Below are 24,227 nucleotides of genomic sequence, written 5' to 3'. Positions count from 1 at the left end.
CACACACAAACGCGTTTCTCTCTCCCTGGGGGGCCAAGAGATGCTCCCCTGCCCTGCACCCCCAGGGGCCCTTGATGCAGAGTCCTTGGCCCAGATGGAGGAGGGAGGGCAGCCCTAGAGCGCAGAAGCAGGCAGGGAGAGGGAGGGAGGGTCTGGGTTCCCTCGGCTTGCCAAGGGTTAAAAGGAGCAGAGCTGGATTCCTAGAGAGGACAGGAAGGGGAGGGCGGGGGAGGGCAAGGTCCTCCCCAGCAGAAGCCCCTCCCTGCCCAGTCCCTTCCTGCCAGCAAAGAGGAGGCTGCTTTGTTCTCTCGGCTTTGCAAAAACTTCCTCGGTGCCCCTCCTGGAATCTGGTGAGTCTCTTCTCTCTTCCCCCTTGGGGTGCAGCGGGGAGAAGGGGGTCCCAGGGCTGCAAGGGAGGAGGCAAGTGGCCCCCGCTCAGCTCATGCATGGGGGGGAGGGGAACCCCCCAAGTCAGGGGCTGAGTGTCCAGCAGGTCTGCAACTCTGTTTTTCCTTTGGATCAAGATGCTGCCTTCCTTTTGGGGGAGGAGTCTTTGGGGCAACAAAAAGAGGGCAGATACAGCCCCCCCAAGTGTGGAGACTGGAGGGGAGACCCTCTCCCACCATCACCCCAAATACAATTCCCAGAGTTCCCTGGCAAGAAGGGGGAATTGGTGACCACCCTGGGAATTGCAGCCTTTGGGCAGCAGGGCTGAAGCTGTCTCCTTGCAACTCTCAGGGTCCTGAACCAATTCTGGCTCCCAGGATTCTTGGGAGGAGTCCCTAGGGCCGGGTGAGACCTGGTTTCCAACCTTGTTAAACATCTACCCCCTCCCAGCTGAGCCACTGCACAGACTGGCATGTGCCACTCTTGGGAGCAGGACCTGCATCCAGCCTTGCTCAGCTCAACATTTTTAGGAAGACCAAGCCCCTCCTGCCCTGGCAAGGCACTGGGGTGAAGCTGATCAGCATCCTGTGTGAATAATAATAATAATAATATTTATCTGCTACCCATCTGACTGGGTTTTCCCAGACACTCTGGGCTGCTTCCAGCACATATAATATACAGGGCTGCCTTCAGGTGTCTTCTTAAGGTTACATAGTTACTCATCTCCTTGACATCTGATGGGAGCATGTTCCACAGGGAGGGGGCCACTACCAAGAAGACCCTCAGCCTGCTTCCCTGTAGCTTCTCTTCTTTCACTGAGGGATCCGCCAGAAGGCCCTTGGTGCTGGACCTCAGGGTCCAGGCTGAACGATGGGGGTGGAGACGCTCCTTCGGGTATCCTGGGCCGAGGCCGTTTAGGGCTTTAAAGGTCACCACCAACACTTTGAAAGTAGATCCTTTAGGAGCGGTCTTACATGATTCCAGCAGCCACTCCCATTCACCAGTCTAGCCTCCGCATTCTGCAGAACACTAAGTGAATGACACAGACGCTGCTGCAGACTAAAGTTAGAAAAGCTTTAATTGCTACAAATGGTATAAGGAAACATGATATGGAATTAAGGGTAAAGATGGTGTTGAATTTCCTTGGTGTTGAAAAGTGGAATTTGCTGCCAAGGAGTGTGGTGGAGTCTCCTTCTTTGGAGGTCTTTAAGCAGAGGCTTGATGACCATATGTCAGGAGTACTCTGATGGTGTTTCCTGCTTGGCAGGGGGTTGGACTCGATGGCCTTTGTGGTCTCTTCCAACTCTATGATTCTGATTCTATGACCTGGAGTGGTTAGAAAATTTCTGGTCTCTGCCCGAGTGCCACGGGCCCTGCTCCAAAGAGAACTTCTCTAAATAAAGCACAACCAAAAATCACTCCATTTTGCGTGAATAAGGAAAACGAGGAGGTGGCTAAGAAACAGCAGGAGCCAGATCCTATTCCCAACCTTCTAGGGTCTCTCAGCAGCTCTAATGATGAGCAGAAAGAGGTTTGGGGCCCAGCCAGCTCAACTGCTAAGTCATCTCTTGCACTGAGACGTGGGGGCACCTACATGTAATAGCTACTCAGCAGTATTCTGCCCATGCTCTGGGGTTGCAGTTTTCAGGCTTGGGGACAGGATGGTGCCTGGTTTTTGCACCAAGTTCTATCCATAACCGCACTGAGATCAATGGGGTCCACTCTCAGGTCACTACTGTGAATACCATGCCAGCCTTAAGAAGTGGGGTGAGGTGCAAACAGATTAAATGGGAATCACTGGAGATGTTTCAAATGGGGTTTCTGTTGGGAAGGGGCTGCCCCATTTGTGCTTCTCCAGGAGCAGGGGAATATCTAGGGCAGGAGAATCCCTGCAGGGCCTCTGAGGCTCCCTTTGCTTCTTCCTCTCTCCCAGGACCCTGCAGCTTGTGGTGGCTTCTCGACTCCTCAAGAAGGATGAAAGAGACTGAATCTGTAAACCTAGCGAGGATGGAAGGGGGAAGATGGACAGTTGACCTGGTCAGGTTGTCTCCTGCATCCCTCCTCACAGCCTCTGAGCGTTCCCTCCCAGGGACCTCCGAGAGATGTGGTGAGTCCCAGGGGAGGGGAGATGGGGACATGGATGGATGGGGCTAGAGAGGTACTGGGGCTTGCTCAGCTTGGGGGTGGGATGAGGCAGGCAGGCGGATGGAGTTTGAGAAGGTGGGCACGTTTTTGGGCTGATTTCCTTCCCCAGCCGATGAGTTCCCTCTCTCCCTGCTTGGCCCTTCTCCGGCATCTCTACCTGCCTTCCAGCGCCTTTGACATCTACAGGCAATTTGAGCCAGGAATACGTCACAGCTCCCCTGCCACCGCGATGTATTGGCGCCAGTACTGGGCTCTGAATGCCCTACGAATGTCAGAGAACTCACTGATCCGTCGCGCAGCACTAGAAGCCATGATTTTTTAAATTACCTGATCGTAATTTCAGGATTGACTGCCGATGGGGCCTCTGTGTTTTGCCTTTTTCTTTTCTTTTAGGAATAACTTTTCATTTTCTTTTAAAAACAAGGATCATATAAGACTAATATATGATACAAATACGTAGACTAAATAAATTTGCAGGAATAACATGTCGTTCTTCGTTGGTGATCAGTGTATGAGTTCTGGGTTCATGAATTGGTATAAATTGAAACAAAAAAGGGTAAACAGCGGAGAACAGAGAACATTCAACATCGCATAGCCGAATTCCTAGTCAGAAGCTCTTGTGGCCGTTGGGCTTAGATTAAGTGTGAGTAATAGTCATTTTCCATCTTCTGTTACCAATTAAACTATACAGAGTTGGTCTCCTCATGAAAATGAGAGGAGATTCAAAGTGAAGAAAGATATTTAGATAAAGCTTTAAATTTAGGCCAAATTTAGATTGAGGCAACAGCTGATGGGGAGTGTGCAGGTGAACATGTTCCTGCTTGTTTCAGAGGAGGCAGGGACGTTGCTGGATCCTGACAAGAGAGCTTTTTGTAAGGAAGTCAAGAAAGAGAATTGAGGGATCAAGGACCCTCTCGTTAAAATACCCTGTAAGATCATAACATCAATTTTGAAATTCCATGCCTACCTCTATTTCAGGGGTGGCCAGCTTCCAAGAGACTGCGATCTACTCACAGAATTCTAAACTGGGAGTGATCTACCCCTGTTTTGTAGGGGTTCAGGTCAAAGTTGTTGGGCTTTTATTAGCAACTCACCAAAGAGCGCTGGGGGGGGGGGGGAACAGCCTTCAGCGTCGGTTTGTAAGCTCTGTCTTCCATTCTCCAACAATGGAGGGAGGATCCGGGAGGGGTTCAGCGATTGACTGCGATTGACCAAAACCTTGCAGGGATCTACCAGTAGATCGTGATCGACCTGTTGGACATCCCTGCTCTATTTGATGCAGCTCCACTATTTGGATGGAGACCAACATCTCGGATTCTAACATCCACACCGTGAGCACTGAATGGAGGGATATCAACTGTTTGTGAATATTCTTTGTCTAGTCATGCCTTTTTAAACAAATTCCAGGCTTGTCTGAACCACCCAGGCCTTCTTAAATGTGGGCTTGAGAGTTTTTAGGGAAGTTGAAGTAACTTCTGTCAGGTTTGTTGTTTTGGCTTCTGTTTGCATTTGATTGACCAAAGAGATGACTGACCTTGCATATGGGGCGGATTTTAGGATTGAGCCAAATAAAATCTATCCCAGATAAAAGCCAAGCAATATGTCAGTTATTACCAGGAAACAAAGGCAGTAAAAACTATTGTAAGGCCTCACATCTAACTTCAGTCCTTCCTTTATCACAAGCATTCATTAACTTTGTTCAATAATGGATGTGAAGCACGTGCCCTTCGCTCTGAGTGGGGTTGGGGTCCGGGGCAGCAATGCAGAGTTAGCACGACTTACCCTAACATGGCAGTGCATTGCTGGGGGAGGGCTCAGTTGGTGGGTTTGATGGTTCTGTGTCATCTGAACCCTGGTCACAGTATGCTGGCAATGGCGCCCCACTGGTTTCAAGAGAATCAGGCACCCCTCAGGCATGCTCAAGTGTTAGGGGGTTGAAGATGCCACACATCTACAATGCCATTAAATTAGACTTTAAGGATGTCCTCTTGAGGCTGAAACGGAGCACTCTCAAGTCTCTTAGTGAGTTGGGGGGGCGGAGAACTCTGTTCAATAATCTGGAGCTCCATTTCTTCCTGAGGCAATAATTATCTTCTCTCTTCATTGCAGTTGGTGATGAATGGGAAGGGAAGAACAAGGGGGACCACAACAGAATCCACATATCGGAGAAATCAAATAAATATTCAGAGTATGGAGAGAACATCGGCCAGAGCTCCCACTCCACCTCCCATCAACGAAAGAGCTTCATTCGGAGGGATAGCCTCACTTCACAGGAAAGAATTCATAGAGGAGAGAAATTGTATCACTGCAGAGAATGTGGAAAGAGCTTCAGTCGAAAGGATCATCTCACTTCCCATCAAAGAATTCATACGGGGGAGAAACCCTATCAGTGGCTGGAATGTGGGAAGAGATTCAGTCACAGGCAGAGTCTCACTTCCCATCAAAGAATTCATACGGGGGAGAAACCCTATCAGTGCTTAGAATGTGGAAAGAGCTTCAGTCACAGACAACATCTCACTTCCCATCAAAGAATTCATACCGGGGAGAAACCCTATCAGTGCTTGGAATGTGGAAAGAGCTTCAGTCAGAGCAGCAGTCTCGCTACCCATCAAAGAATTCATTCAGGGGAGAAACCATATCAGTGCTTAGAATGTGGGAAGAGCTTCATTCACAGACAACATCTCACTTCCCATCAAAGAATTCATACCGGGGAGAAACCCTATCAGTGCTTAGAATGTGGAAAGAGCTTCAGTCAGAGCAACAGTCTTGCTACCCATCAAAAACTTCATAAAGGAGAGAAACCCTTTCAGTGCTTGGAATGTGGAAAGAGCTTCAGTCGAAAGGACAGTCTCACTTTTCATCAAAGAATTCATACAGGGGAGAAATCCTATCAGTGCTTGGAATGTGTCAAGAGCTTCAGCCACAGTCGGAGTCTGTATTCCCATAAAAAAGTTCATACAAGAGAGAAACTACATCAGTGCTTGGAATGTGGAAAGAGCTTCAGTGAAAGCAGCAGTCTCACTTTGCATCAAAGAATCCATACCGGGGAGAAACCCTATCAGTGCTTTGAATGTGGGAAGAGTTTCAGTCAAAGCCACAGTCTCACTTCCCATCAAAGAATCCATACAGGGGAGAAACCATATCAGTGCTTGGAATGTGGGAAGAGCTTCAGTCAGCGCCCCCATCTCATAATCCATAAAAGAATCCATACAGAGGAGAAACCATATCAGTGCTTGGATTGTGGGAAGAGCTTCAGACACAGACAACATCTCACTTCCCATCAAAGAATTCATACAGGGGAGAAACCTTATCAGTGCTTGGAATGTGGAAAGAGCTTCAGTCACACACAAAATCTCACTTCCCATCAAAGAATCCATACGGGGCAGAGACCCTTTCAGTGCTTGGAATGTGGAAAGAGCTTCAGTCACAGACAACATCTCACTTCCCATCAAAGAATTCATACAGGAGATAAACCCTTTCAGTGCTTGGAATGTGGAAAGAGCTTCAATCGAAAGGACAGTCTCATTTCCCATCAAAGAATCCATACAGGGGAAAAACCTTATCAGTGCTTTGAATGTGGAAAGAGCTTCAGTCACAGCCACAGTCTCACTTCCCATCAAAGAATCCATACAGGGGAGAAACCATATCACTGCTTCGATTGTGGGAAGAGCTTCAGTCACAGCTGCAGTCTCGCTTCCCATCAAATAATTCATATAAGAGAGAAAACCTATTAGTGTTTGGAATGTGGGAAGAGCTTCAGTCAGAGTGCCACTCTCATGGCCACCAAATAATTCATACAGAGTTGAAAGCATATCAGCGCATGGAATGTGGATAAAATTTCACTCGTAAAAAAGTCAATTCAAGAACTCACAGCAGGGTAAATAATAGAATGGTAGATTCGGAAACTAGTCCAACCCCCACCAATGCAGAAAAAACCTCATTTCAAGCATCCATGACAGATGGCCATCCAACTTCTTCTTAAATAACTCCAATGAAGGAGAGTCCACCCCCTTCTGAGGGAGTTCCTTTTCACTGCTGGCTCTTACTATCAGAAAGTTCTTCCTGATCTTTAGGAGAAATCTCCTTTTCTGTTGCTTGAATCACCTCTTTAGATTCCTTTAAGACCTTGAGAAGGACTTCTGTATGTCTGAGAATGTCCAGGGGATTGAACCATGCTCTATATTCAGGGGGGAACCCATGGAGAGGAGTCCGATATAGGGCTTAAGTCATCTGGCCATATGTCGAGATTTTCCTGGACATTTCAGCAATTTCCGCCCAGACGCTGTTTACAATTCTGGGTGTATGGCAACCATGTCTATATACAGTGGTACCTTGTTTCTCAAACAGCTTAGTTCCTGAACAACTTTGAACTCGAATGCTGCAAACCTGGAAGTCAGTGTTCCAGTTTGCGAACTTTGCTTCGGAAGCCGAACGTGCTCCTGAGCTTCTGTTTTCACTGTTGCGCTGCTAATTTGTGTCCCCCTGCATTGGAATCAAAGCCTTCTTCCTTCTGTTTTCACTGTTCCGCTGCTAATTTGTGCCCCCCCCATTGTAATCAAAGCCTTCCATTTCCAATTGCAGTGTTCTGAGGTGATATTTGGAGATTATATCTGGTGCTTTTTTTTTGCTAAAAGAAAGTGTGTTTTTATTTGGCTTTTTCGTTTTTGTGACTGTGGCTTGTTCTCTGTTTTTGATTGATTGTGTGACTGCGGCAATGTAAAAAAGCCCCTCCCCCAGCCAAACAATGTATATCAATCAGTGCAGGTAAGAAAAAATAATAATTTTAATTTGAATCTATAGTACTGCCTTCTTTCTTTTATAGTACAGTACATTGATTATTGCTTTCATTTTATGGATCAATGCTCTCGTTAGATCGTAAAATTCATGTTAATTTGCTGTCTTAGGAGTTCTTTTTAAAAGTCGAATTGATTAATCTGTTTTGCATTACTTTATTTAAAATTTATTTTATTTTATTCGAGTTTAGGATTTCTTACATACATATATTATGTTCTTACAATTTTTAAATTTTCTCATTCAATTTTTAAATTTTAAATTATACCCATTGTCATGAAATCATAGAATCATAGGATCATAAAGTTGGATGAGACCACAAGGGCCATTGAGTCCAACCCCCTGCCAAGCAGGAAACACCATCAGAGCACTCCTGACATACGGTTTTCTAGCCTCTGCTTAAAGACGTCCAAAGAAGGAGACTCCACCACACTCCTTGGCAGCAAATTCCACTGTCGAACAGCTCTCACTGTCAGGAAGTTCTTCCTAATGTTTAGGTGGAATCTTTTTTCTTGTAGTTTGGAACCATTGCTCCGTGTACGCTTCTCTGGAGCAGCAGAAAACAACCTTTCTCCCTCCTCTATGTGACATCCTTTTATATATTTGAACATGGCTATCATATCCCCCCTTAACCTCCTCTTTTCCAGGCTAAACATGCCCAGCTCCCTTAGCCGTTCCTCATAAGGCATCGTTTCCAGGCCTTTGACCATTTTGGTTGCCCTCCTCTGGACACGTTCCAGTTTGTCAGTGTCCTTCTTGAACTGTGGTGCCCAGAACTGGACATAGTGCTCCAGGTGAGGTCTGACCAGAGCAGAATACAGTGGCACTATTACTTCCCTTGATCTAGATGCTATACTCCTATTGATGCAGCCCAGAATTGCATTGGCTTTTTTAGCTGCCGCGTCACACTGTTGGCTCATGTCATGTTTGTGGTCAACCAAGACTCCTAGATCACATGTACTGCTCTCAAGCCAAGTGTCACCCATCTTGTATTTGTGCCTCTCATTTTTTTTTGCCCAAGTGCAATACTTTACATTTCTCCCTGTTAAAATTCATCTTGTTTGTTTTGGCCCAATCTGTCAAGGTCGTTTTGAAGTGTGATCCTTTCCTCTGGGGTGTTAGCCACCTCTCCCAGTTTGGTGTCATCTGCTAATTTGATCAGGATGCCTTTGAGTCCATCATCCAAGTTGTTGATAAAGATGTTGAATAAGACCGGGCCCAAGACAGAACCCTGTGGCACCCCACTAGTCACTCTTCTCCAGGATGAAGAGGAACCATTGATGAGCACCCTTTGGGTTCGGTCAGTCAGCCAGTTACAAATCCACTGAGTGTTAGCATAGTCAAGACCACATTTTACCAGCTTCTTTACAAGAATATCATGGGGCACCTTGTCAAATGCCTTGCTGATGTGGGCCAAAATGGCATCCGGCACGATTCCTTGCTGCGCCACTGCCTGTCCGTGCTGGTAAAAAGCTTCTTCCAGCTTCCTTAGCACTCGTAGCAGAGCTTACACAGCGGAGAAAGCTGCTGCTTTGTGTGGGAATAAATCAGACTGAATTGAGGCTTTCCTCTTATCTCCAAAAGTCTTTATTGCATAGAAAAACATTGTAAATCAGCCCGGTGAATTTGCCGGCATCCTTTCCGCTTCTCGGTAAAAGCGAAAGAAGAAAGACACACAGAGAAACACTCCCCTATGTGAACATAGCCACGCCTCAGAATGTGAGATGTCACTCAGAACTGTTTAACCCTGTAAGATCTGATTCTCCTCACAGCTGAAATCAAGGTAGGCTACATCCACTGCGTTCCCTTCATCTACCAGGCTTGTAATTCTGTCAAAAAACGAGATCAGGTTAGTCTGACTTATTTTTCAGAAATCCATGCTGACTATTGGTGATCACAGTATTCCTATATATATGTGTATATATATATATATAAAATATTTATTAAAGTTTCCAATTAATACAAAAAATAGACATACACAAAAAAGAAATAATAAAAATACAAAAAGAACAATTAAAACAAATATAATTTCCATTACTCATTTCCATTAACTTATTTCCCAGATTTCCTCTCACCTCCCCCTTTTGTCTTCCAATTCAGATTCTTAATTCAGCAAATCCTTATTATAACTTGTTGTAACTTATTATGACTTATTACTCAACCTCTACATTACAGCTGGTAACCACTTAATTTTCATCCGAATTCACACTAATGTCACAGTATTCCTTTCTAGGTGCTCACAGTCTGTTTGCTTAATGATCTGCTACAGAATCTTCCCTGGTATTGATGTCAGACTGACTGGGCGGTAAATATTTGGGTCCTCTCTTTCCACCTTGTTGAAAATAGGGACAACATTTGCCCTCCTCCAGTCTGCCGGGACTTTGCCTGTTCTCCAGGAATTCTCAAAGATGACTGCCAGTGGTTCTGAGATCACATCTGCGAGGTCTCTTCCAACTCTATGATTCTGATTCTATGACCTGGAGTTCTTTTAATACTCTTGGATGCAGAGTTTAGACTCTTTAAACTTGGGAACAGATATTTGGCTCCATGACCAAAATGACCAAAAGGGTCAGCTTCTAGAGGACTGGAAAGATCATGATTGTACTTCCCCTACCCTCAGCCCTAGCCCCGTTGAGTATTTTTTGTTATGAGACTGAGTGGGGCTGATGCTGTAGCATTCTTGTCTGGGGACTTGATGGAAAAACAGAAAAGTGTCCCTCACCTAACTCTCCAATGCCCTTCAAAAAGAATGCTGTAGGAAATATTGCTAAGCCCAAAGGGAGCCAAGAATTTGCTTCAGCTCCACAACAGCAGCAAGAATACTTATCACAAAGTATTGGAAAACACAAGATCTACCCACCCGGGAAGAATGGCAGATGAAGGTGATGGACATCATGGAACTGGCTGAGATGATTGGCAGAATCCGAGACCAAGGAGAAGAGTCGGTGGAAGAAGATTGGAAAAAATTTAAAGTTTATTTTCAGAAATATTGTAAAATTAAGGAATGTTAGAAAGATGTTGGAATAAAACTATGTGGTTTTAGCAGAAAAGATATAAAGGATTAAGCAAAAATGAATTGGTGAAAGAGAATGTAAAATCACAGTATATTAAGATAAATTATTAAGATAAAAACAAAGCTGGAAAGAATTTGCTGAAATATCTAACTGAATTAGAATACAAAAATGGGAGGTGTGAGGAGGTCAAGGAAGTAAGCGAATGAAAGCAAGTGATGTAAAGGTTTGGCTTGTTTCTCTTTATTTTATTTTTATTTTATTTTTGTTCTTGGATGATATTTGTTTTCTTATGTATTCTTTCTTTTTCTTTTTTGATTGTTCTGTTTTGACTTATATTTTTTCTTTTTTTCTGTAACCTTTAAAAAAAAATTCTAATAAAAATTTACTAAAAAAGAAAAAAAAGAATTTGCTTCAGCTCACCTTGTTAATGGCAGAGCAAAAGCTATGCGTGAGTCATTCTCAATCTACTTTCAGGACTGATTTTAGAACCCCATCATGCAAACATGACTATCCACACAGGGACCATCTATTTTTATTGTTTTCTGATACTGGATTTTAAGTTACAGTTACATCTTTTAAAACAGCTGTCAGTATATCACACTGTATTCCACTTGCCTTCCAAAGGAACACGTGGCTTTCCCCACATAGCGGGTTAGGTTGAGACTGCTGATCCAAAGTGATCAGTAATTTTTACGGTAATTACAATCCTGCTTTCCCTTGTACCAGCTTACCTTGACTTCAGTAAGGCCTTTGAAAAGATCCTCCATGATATTATTGCAAAAAAACTAGTAAAATGTGGGTTAGACAAAGCTACTGTTAGGTGGATTTGTAATTGGTTGACGGGCTGAACCCAAAGAGTGCTCATCAGTGGCTCACCTTCATCCTGGAAAAAAATGACTATTGGGGTTCCACAAGGTTCTGTCCTGGGCCTGGTGCTGTTCAATATTTTTATAAATGATTTGGATGATGGAATAGAGGGTGTGCTTATCAAATTTGCAAATGACTGCAAACTGGGAGGGGTTGCTAATACACCAGAGGACAGGGTCAGAATTCAAAATGACCTGAATAGCCTAGAGAGCTGGGCCAAAACCAGCAATATGGAGTTCCATAGGGAGAAATGTAAGGTACTACACCTGGATAGAAAAAATGAAATGCACAGGTGGGGGACACTTGGCTTGACAACAGTACCAGTGAAAGGGATCTGGGAGTCTTGGTCGACCATAAGCTGAATATGAGTCAACAGTGTGATGTGGCAGCTAAGAACACCAATGCAATTCTGGGCTGCATCAATAGGAGTATAGTGTCTAGATCAAGTGAAGGAATGCCACCACACTATTCTGGTTGGTCAGACCACACCTGAAATACTGTGTCCAGTTGAAGAAGGATATTGTCAAGTTGGAGCATGTCCAGAGGAGGGTGACCAAAATGTAAAAGGTCTGGAATCCAAGCCCTATGAGGAGAGACTTAGGGAGCTGGATTTGTTTAATCTAGAGAAAAGATTAAGGAGTGACGTGATAGCCATGTTTAAATATTTGAAGGGATGTCATGTTGAAGAGGGAGCAAGCTTGTTTTCTGCTGTTCTAGAGACTAGGATGCAGAATAATGGATTCAAACTATGGGAAAAGAGATTCCACCTGGGCACGGTAATCCAGTCAGGGGAAAAGGGAGACATACTATGTTTAGGGCACCGTTTCCAGCCCCTTCCCCTTTTCGGGGTGAGCATAGTGGATCCTAAAAAGGGCTGCTCAGTCATGGATACAGCTGCTGAGCTGCTCAACTGCCTCATTCCTTGAGTCAGAACGACTGAATCTGTATCCACCGCCCATGTGTCGGTTCATGACTAGGGGCTTCACATTCCTGCTCCCGTAGCCATTTAGTGATTGCCATGGGGGGAGGGTTTGGGGGGTTGGGTTGGGTTTTTGGAAGATGCCTGTGCGTGAATTTGTTTTATGTGTGTAGATCAGTGCACGCTGACCAACGCACAGTCTTCGCAGTAGGGCTCTGTTCTGATGGCTTGAGTAGTCACGACGAACTGGTGGTTCCTATCTGCTGCAGCCTTCATCCGCCTTCAGAGCCGTTGTAACACACTGCTTGTTATCACCCGCCTGTTCTGCCGTTGAGGACTTCTTGGATCATTCTTTGTCTAGCTCCTTCCCTGTTATGTACTAAGCTTGGATGCTAGAACAATAGGCAAGTAGGATCCTAGAATGCAAGAACTGATTGGCTTGCAGGAAAAGACCAACCAGGCTCTAGGGGGGAAAGCAGAATCAGCCAGTCAGACGGGACTCATTGTGTAAATAATGTATATAAAAGCCTGAGGTTTGGGGGGAAATTCAGTCACTGTTTTACAAGCTGCAATAAAGAGCATGAAATCACTACAGGACTCTGAGCATATTTAATTTTCTTTGACCTTACCGCCTTGGCTGAGCCTGCTGGGAGTACAAGATTCCCTACCGCTTCACTCACAAGGGTCATAGGAATGTGCAAGCCCATTCACCAGGACAAGTGAGGGAACTGAGATAGATTGCACTGAGCCCTGGTCTCATTAGACAAAGCGTTCCACCAAAAAGGCTCTGGTTGAGGACAGCTGGATATGTTTTGGGCCAGGGACCTCCAGTAGGTTGCTGTTAGATGAGCGTCACACTCATGGGGGGTGTATTGGAAGATAATTCCCACAGATAAGAAAGGTCACAGACTGTTTAGGGCTTTAAAGATTAGCACCAAAACATTGAACCTGATTCGATACTCCAACTGGAGCCAATCCAGCTGATGAACAACCAACTGAATGTTCCACAAAGTCCAAGTAAGAACTCATGCATCTGCATTTTAGACCATATGGAGTTTCTGGAGCAGTCTCAAGGGTAGCCCTGCATCTCTCTCTCTCTCACATTCATACCCTGCACTCCCCGGCTCAGGTGTACAGCAAGTTAAAGTAGTCTAGTCTGCAGGTGACTACTGCATGGATCACCATGGCGAGGTTGGAAAGGGAAAGGTACATTACCGATTGCCTAACCTGACATAGATTCAAAAATTCCAGTTTGGCTACATTTGTGACCAATGCCTCCATAGAGACAGAAGCATCCAGGATCACAAAGGGACTCCTGATGGCAGCTACAGGTGACTATTGCGCCCCATGAAGAGCTGGGAGCTGGCAAACCGAACTGAAATCATTCTGGCCCAGCCATTGGGCGCCCATCTTTAATGGATAGAGATTAAGCCGACTCCATTTCCTCCATCCCAGCACACCCACCTAAAAATTGGCCAATATATCCAGGGTAGCATCTGGCCAGGGCCATGAAGCAGTAGATCCATGATGTTTGTGGTCAGATCTGTGGTTATGTACAAGATATTTGAATAAAGGGTGAATTTGGGGTTCCCCAATGCAAAAAGTGTGATGATCCATGAGGATCCGTGCTTCAAAACCACGTTTTTGGTCCATGGTGTTGCCAGGGAGCCGTGGATCCTAGTTTTTTGTGGTGCAGGCTGTGGCCCTGGCCATGATGTGTGATTTGACGGTGAGTTTGGGTTGGCCCAATGGAAAATGCGTGAGGATCCATGAGGATCCGTGCTTCAAAACCACGTTTTTGGGCCACGGTATGGCCAGTAACCCGTGGAACTGTGATTTTTGTGGTGCAGGTTGTGCCCCTGGCTATGACGTGTGATCTGACAGTGAGTTTGGGTTGGCCCAATGCGAAAAGCGTGAGGATCCATGAGGATCCGTGATTCAAAACCACGTTTTTGGACCACGGAGTGGCCAGGAACCCGTGGAACTGTGATTTTTGTGGTGCAGGCTGTGCCCCTGGCCATGATGTTTGAACTGATGGTGACTTTGGGCTGGTCTTGTGCAAAAATCATGAGGATCCATGCTTCGGAACCACGTTTTTGGGCCACGGCATGGCCAGGCAGGCGTCGATCCGAGTTTTATGTGGTGTAGGCTGTGCCCCTGGACATGATGTGTGATTTGATGGTGCGTTTGGGTTGGCCCAATGCAAAAAGCGTGAGGATCCATGAGGATCCGTGCTTCAAAACCACATTTTTGGGCCACGGAATGGCCAGGAAGCCGTGGATCCGTGATTTTTGTGGTGGATGCTGTGCCCCTGGCCATGATGTTTGAACTGATGATGACTTTGGGCTGGTCTTGTGCAAAAATCATGAGGGTACATGAGGATCCGTGTTTTTTAGCCATGTTTTTGCGCCCCTGCGGCCCCACGAAATAGTGGATGCGTGATTTTTTTGATGCTGTCTACTGAGTAAGCCATAGTCTACAGTATCATGGTGGTTTTATTTAATTTGAATGAAAAAATCCTATGAATTCACGAGGATCCGTCTAGATCCGCCTTTTACCTTTTTCCTTCCAAAACATACCAGTACAAGCAGTTGTGGCATTTCTGTGCACTCTGGTTTTCACCAATGTACCCCGTTGCACCAGAAGCGGTTGAGTCCTGCTGGCCACATGACCCGGAAAAGCTGTCTGCGGACAAACGCCAGCCCCCTCGGCCTGACAGCGGAGACGAGCGCCCCAACCCCACAGTCGCCTTTGACTGCATGTAACCGTCCAGGGGTCCTTTACCTTTTGAATATCCCAGTGTTATTGTGCATGGGGGGAGGGTAATCTCCTGCGCGGGAGGGGCTTCATCCTGCCAGGCAACCCCTGCAGGTGTTGGGTTCCCACTTTGCAGCTGGATTACATAGATCCGGGGCCCAGTAAGGACCCTTTTTTGGGGGCCCCTCCCTTCCCCATCACTGCATCTTCATCTTTTTGTCCTCTCTGCCCATCGGCCTCATTTGCTCGCTCCTCCGGGAGTCTATTTCTGCGATTCAGGCGGGGGGGGCCACTCCCTCTATGATGGGGGGGGGGCAGTTCTTCCCTGTTCAGTTCTACCTGTGCTGGAAGGGGGGCAGTTCTTCCCTGTTCAGTTCTTCCTGTGCTCGTGAGAAGAGAAGACTCCCTGGAAAAGACCCTGATGCTGGGAAAGATGGAGGGCACAAGGAGAAGGGGACGACAGAGGATGAGATGGTTGGATGGTGTTCGCGAAGCTACCAGCATGAGTTTGACCAAACTCAGTGGAAGACAGGAGTGCCTGGCATGCTCTGGTCCATGGGGTCACGAAGAGTCGGACACGAATAAACGACTAAACAACAACAATCACCTGAGAACACTGCAATCAGAAATGGAAGGCTTTGATTACAATGGGGGGATGCAAATTAGCAGCGGTACAGTGAAAACAGAAGCTCAGGAGCACGTTCGGCTTCCAAAGCAAAGTTCACAAGCTGGAACACTGACTTCCAGGTTTGCAGCATTCAAGTTCAAAGTTGTTCAGGAACTAAGCTGTTTGAAAACCACTGTATACAGATATGGTTGACATATGTCCAGAATTGTAAGCAGCGTCTGGGCGGAAATTGCTGAAATGTCCGGGAAACTCTGGTCATATGACAGCCCATGTCGCAAGTGTAGATTTCAGCAAACTTCACTTGAAATAGATACGCCCCCCCGTTCCTTCAAGCCCTCCTCATACGGCTTGGTTTCAGACCCTTGATGATCTTGATTGACTCCTCTGCATCATCTTCATGAAGTTTTCACTTAGCATGTAGCAAGCTGTAAACCTTAAATTTACTTTCCACAGTTGTTCCCATAAAGGAAAGTCAATGTTGTGTCCTACATCTCTGGCCCAGCTTCTCATTGATGATTTCATAATTGCATTCTTTGTGTCCCACTCAAGTAATATTTAGATAATATTTTAACCCTGGAGCCTAATAAATCCCTTTCAAACTGTGAGTTTTGTTCTGCAAATCCATTTTTTAAAATCTAACTTAAATGTTGCATTCAACTGATGGTAACTTGACCAGTCTCCCTCCCACCTAGAGGAAGAAGTTCCCTTTATAGGGACCCCACATACAATGAAGCAATACCACACGGCCCTAAACCTAACCTCCCAATACATCAACCTCAGCGGGTAAACATTCGCTCTGCTGTGTCAAAGTTTTACTGGACGTTTGGATAATATTGGCGAGAGCGCCTGTAATCTCACAGTCACCACTTCCCCAGAATAAGAATCACTTCCGTCCAAACCAGTAAGTATGTCTGTAATTATGACAATCTGACCAATGCCCAGATGACTTAAGCCCTATATCGGACTCATCTCAATGGGTCCCCCCCCCCAAATATAGAGCATGGTCCAATCCCCTGGACATTCTCAGACTTACAGAAGTCTTTCTCAAGGTCTTGAAGGAATCTGAAGAGTTGATTCAAGCAACACAAAAGGAGATTTCTCCTAAAGATCAGGAAGAACTTTCTGATAGTAAGAGCCAGCAGTGAAAAGGAACTCCCTCAGAAGAGAGAGGACTCTCCTTCATTGGAGGTATTTAAGAAGAAGTTGGATGGCCATCTGTCATGGATGCTTGAAATGAGTTTTTTTCTGCATTGGCGGGGGTTGGACTAGATTCTGAATCTACCATTCTATTATTCACCCTGCTGTGAGTTCATGAATTGACTTATTTACGAGTGAAATTTTATCCACATTCCATCCGCTGATATGCTTTCAACTCTGTATGAATTATTTAGTGGGCCATGAGAGTGGCACTCTGACTGAAGCTCTTCCCACATTCCAAACACTAAGAAGTTTTCTCTCTTGTATGAATTATTTGATGGGAAGCGAGATGCTGGCTCTGACTGAAGCTCTTCCCACAATCGAAGCACTGATAGGGTTTCTCCCCTGTATGGATTCTTTGATGGGAACTGAGATTGTAGCTGTGACTGAAGCTCTTTCCACAATCCAAGCACTGAAAGGGTTTCTCCCCTGTATGAATTCTTTGATGGGAACTGAGATTGTAGCTGTGACTGAAGCTCTTTCCACAATCCAAGCACTGAAAGGGTTTCTCCCCTGTATGAATTCTTTGATGGGAACTGAGATTGTAGCTGTGACTGAAGCTCTTTCCACATTCAAAGCACTGATAGGGTTTCTCCCCTGTATGAATTCTTTGATGGGAACTGAGACTTTTCCTCTCACTAAAGCTCTTTCCGCATTCCAAGCACTGATATGGTTTCTCCCCTGTATGAATTCTTTGATGGGAAGTGAGATTTTGTCTGTGACTGAAGCTCTTTCCACATTCCAAGCACTGAAAGGATTTCTCCCCTGAATGAATTCTTTGATGGGAAGTGAGATTTTGTCTGTGACTGAAGCTCTTTCCACAATCCAAGCACTGATAGGGTTTCTCCCCTGTATGGGTTCTTTGATGGGAAGTGAGAGTGGCCTTTTGACTGAAGCTCTTTCCACAATCCAAGCACTGATAGGGTTTCTCCTCTGTATGGATTCTTTTATGGATTATGAGATGGGGGCGCTGACTGAAGCTCTTCCCACATTCCAAGCACTGATATGGTTTCTCCCCTGTATGGATTCTTTGATGGGAAGTGAGACTGTGGCTTTGACTGAAACTCTTCCCACATTCAAAGCACTGATAGGGTTTCTCCCCGGTATGGGTTCTTTGATGGGAAGTGAGAGTGGCCTTTTGACTGAAGCTCTTTCCACAATCCAAGCACTGATAAGGTTTCTCCCCTGTATGGATTCTTTTATGGATTATGAGATGGGGGCTTTGACTGAAACTCTTCCCACATTCAAAGCACTGATAGGGTTTCTCCCCTGTATGGATTCTTTGATGCAAAGTGAGACTGCTGCTTTCACTGAAGCTCTTCCCACATTCCAAGCACTGATGTGGTTTCTCTCCTATATGAACTTTTTGATGGGAAGAGAGATTCCGACTGTGGCTGAAGCTCTTTCCACATTCCAAGCACTGATAGGATTTCTCTCCGGTATGAATTCTTTGATGGGAAGTGAGACTGTCCTTTTGACTGAAGCTCTTTCCACATTCCAAGCACTGAAAGGGTTTCTCCCCTGAATGAATTCTTTGATGGGAAGTGAGATGTATGCTTTGATTAAAGCTCTTTCCACATTCTAAGCATTGATAGGGTTTCTCCCCTGAATGAATTCTTTGATGGGAAGTGAGACTCTGCCTGTGACTGAATCTCTTCCCACATTCCAGGCACTGATAGGGTTTCTCCCCCGTATGAATTCTTTGATGGGAAGTGAGATGATCCTTTCGACTGAAGCTCTTCCTACATTTTCTGCAGAGATACAATTTCTCTCCTCTATGAATTCTTTCCTGTGAAGTGAGGCTATCCCTCCGAATGAAGCTCTTTCGTTGATGGGAGGTTGACTGGGAGCTCTGGCCGATGTTCTCTCCATACTCTGAATATTTATTTGATTTGTCTGATATGTGGATTCTGTTGTGATCCCCCTTGTTCTTCCCTTCCCATTCATCACCATCTGCAATGAAGAGAGAAGATAATTATCGCCTCAGGAAGAAATGGAGCTCCAGATTATTGAACAGAGTTCCCTGCCCCCCGAACTCACTAAGAGACTTGAGAGTGCTCCGTTTCAGCCTCAAGAGGACAGCCTTGAAGTCTAACTTAACGGCATTGTAGATGGGTGGCATCTTCAATCCCCCAACATTTGAGCACGCCTGAGGGGTGCCTGACTCTTTTGAAACCAGTGGGGCGCCACTGCCAGCATACTGTGACCGGGGCGCAGATGACACAGAACCATCAAACCCACCACCTGACCCCTCCCCCAGCAATGCACTGCCATGTTAGGGTAAGTCGTGCTAACTCTGCATTGCTGCCCCGGACCCCAACCCCACTCAGAGCAAAGGGGACGTGGTTCACATCCAATATTGAACAAATTTAATGAATGCTTGTGATAAAGGAAGGACTGAAGTTAGATGTGAGGCCTTACAATAGTTTTCACTGCCTTTGTTGGCTGATATTAACTGACATATTGCTTGGCTTTTATTTGGGATAGATTTGATTTGGCTCAATCCTGGAATCCACCCCATATGCAAGGTCAGTCATCTCTTTGGTCAATCAAATGCAAACAGAAGCCAAAACAACAAACCTGACAGAAGTTACTTCAACTTCCCTAAAAACTCTCAAGCCCACATTTAAGAAGGCCTGGGTGGTTCAGACAAGCCTGGAATTTGTTTAAAAAGGCATGACTAGACAAAGAATATTCACAAACAGTTGATGTCCCTCCATTCAGGGCTCACGGTGTGGATGTTAGAATCCCAGATGCTGTTGGTCTCCTTCCAAATAGTGGAGGTTCATCAAAGAGAGAAGGGGTGTCCAACAGGTCGATCACGATCTACTGGTAGATCCCTGCTGACCCTCTCCCGGATCCTCCCTCCATTGTTGGCGAATGGAAGACAGAGCTTACAAACCGAGGCTGGAGGCTGTTTTTCCCCCAGCGCTCCTTTGGTGAGTTGCTAATAAAAGCTCAACAACTTTGACCTGAACCCCTCAAAAACAGGGGTAGATCACTCCCAGTTTTGAATTCTGCGAGTAGATCGCAGTCTCTTGGAAGTTGGCCACCCCGAAATAGAGCTATGTATGGAATTTCAAAATTGATGTTTGATGAGAGGGTCCATGATCCCACAATTCACCTCCTTGACTTCCTCACGCAAAGCTCTCTTGTCGGGATCCAGCAACGTCCCTGCCTCCTCTGAAACAAGCAGGAACATCTTCACCTGCACACTCCCCATCAGCTGTTCCCTCAATCTAAATTTGGTCTAAATTTAAACTTTTTTCTAAATATCTTTCTTCACTTTGAATCTCCTCTCATTTTCATGAGACCAACTCTGTATACCGTATTTTTCGCTCCATAGGGTGCACCGGACCATAGGGCGCACCTAGTTTGGGGCACCCCAGCCCCAAAGAGCAAAGAAGCCAAGACAGTGAGCGGGATCCATCCCGCTGGCTGTCTTGGCTTCCTCTTTAGTCGCACGCAAGCTCACCAGCGGGGAGAGGCTGCGGGCGGCTTTGGCAGAAGCCAAGACAGCGAGCGGGATGGATCCCGCTTGCTCTCTTGGCTTCGTTTTTAGCTGCGGGGCTGGGGCAGGGGAAGCCTGAGCGACCCCATCCCCCAGAAGAGGCAGCTATCCACAAGCCTTTTGAATGCGTCGGGAGTTCCCGCCGGGCTCCAAAGGCTCGCGGACAGCAGCCTGAAGCCTGGTTGTGCAGCGCCAACCCCCGCTGCGCACCGACCCCTATCGCCCTCCAGGCTTCAGCGACAGCCTGCATTCGCTCCATAGGACGTACAAACATTTCCTCTTCATTTCTGGAGGGGAAAAAGTGCGTCCGATAGAGCGAAAAATAAGGATAGTTTAATTGGTAACATAAAATGGAAAATGACTATTACTCACACTTAATCTAAGCCCAACGGCCACAAGAGCTTCTGACTAGGAATTCGACTATATGAAGTTGAATGTTCTCTGTTCTCCGCTGTTTACCCTTTTTTGTTTCAATTTATACCAATTCATGAACCCAGAACTCATATACTGATCACCCACAAAAACGACATGTTATTCCTGCAAATTTATTCTGCTAGTTTTTAGATATACAAATGACATGAGAACAATGAGTCTATATATTTGTATCATTTATTGCATCCTTGTTTTTAAAAGCATAAAAAGTTGTTCCAAATAGAAAAGATAATGGCGCAACACACGGAGGCCCCATCTGCAGTCAATCCTGAAATTAGGATCAGGTAATTTAAAGATTTAGGATCAGCTTCGAGTGCTGCGCGATGGATCAGTGACTTGTTCTGTTGCTCTGTTTTCTCCTATCTCTCCTCCTCCAATTTAAACCAATTAATGAACTAATGATGAACCATATGCTATAGAAATTCCTGCAAATTACTTCTACTAGTTTTGAGAATCATATGAGAAGACTGAGAAGACTCAGTCTACATATTTGTATTATATATTAGTCTTATATGATCCTTGTTTTTAAAAGAAAATGAAAAGTTATTCCTAAAAGAAAAGAAAAAGGCAAAACACAGTGGCCCCATCTGCAGTCAATCCAGAAATTAGGATCAGGTAATTTAAAGAATCATGGCTTCTAGTGCTGCGCGACGGATCAGTGAGTTCTCTGACATTGGTAGGGCATTCAGAGCCCGGTACTGGCGCCAATACATCGCGGTGGCCGGGGAGCTGTGACGTATTCCTGGCTCAAATTGCCTGCAGATGTCAAAGGCGCTGGAAGGCAGGTAGAGGAGCCCAAAAAGGTGCCCACCTTCTCAAACTCCATCCGCCTGCCTGCCTCATCCCACCCCCAAAATGAGCAAGCCCCAGTACCTCTCCAGCCCCATCCATCCATGTCCCCATCTCCCCTCCCCTGGGACTCACCAGATCCCTCGGAGGTCCCTGGGAGGGAACGCTCAGAGGCTGTGAGGAGGGATGCAGGAGACAACCTGACCAGGTCAACTGTCCATCTTCCCCCTTCCATCCTCTCTAGGTTTACAAATTCAGTCTCTTTCATCCTTCTTGAGGAGTCGAGAAGCCACCACAAGCTGCAGGGTCCTGGGAGAGAGGAAGAAGCAAAGGGAGCCTCAGAGGCCCTGCAGGGATTCTCCTGCCCTAGATATTCCCCTGCTCCTGGAGAAGCACAAATGGGGCAGCCCCTTCCCAACAGAAACCCCATTTGAAACATCTCCAGTGATTCCCATTTAATCTGTTTGCACCTCACCCCACTTCTTAAGGCTGGCATGGTATGCACAGTAGTGACTTGAGAGTGGACCCCATTGATCTCAGTGGGGCTTATGGATAGAACTTGGTGCAAAAACCAGGCACCATCCTGTCCCCAAGCCTGAAAACTGCAACCCCAGAGCATGGGCAGAATACAGCCGAGTAGCTATTACATGTAGGTGCCCCCACGACTCAATGCAAGAGATGACTTAGCAGTTGAGCTGGCTGGGCCCCAAACCTCTTTCTGCTCATCATTGCAGCTGCTGAGAGACCCTAGAAGGTTGGGAATAGAATCTGGCTCCTGCTGTTTCTTAGCCACCTCCTCATTTTCCTTATTCACGCAAAATGGAGTGATTTTTGGTTGTGCTTTCTTTAGAGAAGCTCTCTTTGAAGCAGGGCCCGTGGCACTCGGGGAGAGACCAGAAATTTTGTAACCACTCCAGGTCAACACCATCTTTTCCCTTAATTCCGTATCATGTTTCCTTATACCATTTGTAGCAATTAAAGCTTTTCTAACTTTAGTCTGCAGCAACTTCTGTGTCATTCACTTAGTGTTCTGCAGAATGCGGAGGCTAGACTGGTGACTGGGAGTGGCTGCTGGAACCATGTAAGACCGCTCCTAAAGGATCTACATTGGTTCCCAGTATGTTTCCAAGCAGAATTTAAAGTGTTGATGCTGACCTTTAAAGCCCTAAACGGCCTCGGCCCAGGATACCCGAAGGAGCATCTCCACCCCCATCGTTCAGCCTGGACCCTGAGGTCCAGCACCAAGGGCCTTCTGGCGGTTCCCTTAGTGTAAGAAGAGAAGTTACAGGGAAGCAGGCTGAGGGTCTTCTTGGTAGTGGCCCCCTCCCTGTGGAACACGCTCCCATCAGATGTCAAGGAGATGAGTAACTATGTAACCTTTAGAAGACACCTGAAGGCAGCCCTGTATATTGTATGTGCTGGAAGCTGCCCTGAGTGTCTGGGAAAACCCAGTCAGATGGGCAGCAGGTAAATATTATTATTATTATTATTATTATTATTATTATTATTATTATTATTATCATTCACTCAGGATGCTGATCAGCTTCACCCCAGTGCCTTGCCAGGGCAGGAGGGGCTTGGTCTTCCTAAAAATATTGAGCTGAGCAAGGCTGGATGGAGCTCCTGCTCCCAAGAGTGGCACATGCCAGTCTGTGCACTTGCTCTGGTGGGAGGGGGCAGATGTTCATCACAAGGTTGGAAACCAGATCTCACCCGGCCCTAGGGACTCCTCCCAAGAATCCTGGGAGCCAGAATTGGTTCAGGACCCTGAGAGTTGCAAGGAGACAGCTTCAGCCCTGCTGCCCAAAGACTGCAATTCCCAGGGTGGTCACCCATCCCCCCTTCTTGCCAGGGAACTCTGGGAATTGTATTTGGGTAGATGGTGGGAGAGGGTCTCCCCTCCAGTCTCCACACTTGGGGGGGGCTGTCTCTCCCCACTCCACAGGGCTTCTCCTTCCTCGGATGCTTCTCTGTGTTATGAAATGTGACTTTCCCCTCAATCTGAAGGGGCCTTATTTGCATGCCCTCTTTTTGTTGCCCCAAAGACTCCTCCCCAAAAAGGAAGGCAGCATCTTGATCCAAAGGAAGAAGAGAGTTGCAGACCTGCTGGACACTCAGCCCCTCCCTGGCTTGGCAGAGAGGAATTGGGGTCTTCCCCCCCCCCCCCATGTATGAGCTGAGCGGGGGGGCCCCTTGCCTCCTCCCTTGCAGCCCTGGGACCCCCTTCTGCCCGCTGCACTCCAAGGGGGAAGAGAGAAGAGACTCACCAGATTCCAGGCGGGGCACCGAGGAAGTTTTTGCAAAGCAGAGAGAACAAAGCAGCCTCCTCTTTGCTGGCAGGAAGGGACTGGGCAGGGAGGGGCTTCTGCTGGGGAGGACCTTGCCCTCCCCCGCCCTCCCCTTCCTGTCCTCTCTAGGAATCCCGCTCTGCTCCTTTTAACCCTTGGCAAGCCAAGGGCACCGAGACCGCCCCTCCCTCCCTCCCTCTCCCTGCCTGCTTCTGCGCTCTAGGGGCTGCCCTCCCTCCTCCATCTGGGCCAAGGACTCTGCATCAAGGGCCCCCCCCCCATCTTATGCAGACTGACGACAAGGGAGGTGGGGGATCCCGGGTACCATTCTGCCGTGTGCATCTGGATCCCTACTTTGAAATGACTAAAAATAAATAATTGAATGTTAAAGCGCCTTTCCTGGAAGCGCCTTCCCTGGGACCCACCGGCAGGGTACGAGGGATCCGGCTGCGAAGTTGGGGACCTGCAGGGTCTCCTTGGAAGTCTCCCCACCCACGCACCC

The 24,227-nt window shown here is 46.6% G+C and overlaps 2 protein-coding genes and 1 pseudogene across 2 annotated transcripts in view; 1 reads left to right on the top strand and 2 right to left on the bottom strand.

The window, feature by feature from the left end:
- Nucleotides 1-23,885, bottom strand: part of LOC144326621 (uncharacterized) — a 43,875-nt gene extending 19,990 nt beyond the window's left edge. The window contains 2 exon segments of the mRNA XM_077923161.1: nucleotides 21,573-21,746; nucleotides 23,705-23,885. Coding sequence (XP_077779287.1) covers nucleotides 21,573-21,705 — 133 coding nt within the window. The 5' untranslated portion in view covers nucleotides 21,706-21,746; nucleotides 23,705-23,885.
- Nucleotides 2,123-12,713, top strand: LOC144326629 (uncharacterized). Its single transcript, XM_077923220.1, has 2 exons — nucleotides 2,123-2,494; nucleotides 4,642-12,713. Exons 1-2 carry the CDS (start codon nucleotides 2,134-2,136, stop codon nucleotides 6,264-6,266), a joined length of 1,986 nt encoding a protein of 661 aa, XP_077779346.1. The 5' UTR covers nucleotides 2,123-2,133; the 3' UTR covers nucleotides 6,267-12,713.
- LOC144327078 (uncharacterized) lies at nucleotides 16,848-18,680 on the bottom strand (annotated as a pseudogene).
- Nucleotides 23,886-24,227: the final 342 nt, after the last annotated feature.

The sequence above is a fragment of the Podarcis muralis genome, chromosome 2 (genome assembly GCF_964188315.1).
Source record: "Podarcis muralis chromosome 2, rPodMur119.hap1.1, whole genome shotgun sequence".
In the NCBI taxonomy this organism is placed as follows: Eukaryota; Metazoa; Chordata; class Lepidosauria; order Squamata; family Lacertidae; genus Podarcis; species Podarcis muralis.
The sequence above is the reverse complement of the archived record's forward strand: the minus strand, read 5'-3'. Positions and strand labels throughout refer to the sequence as shown.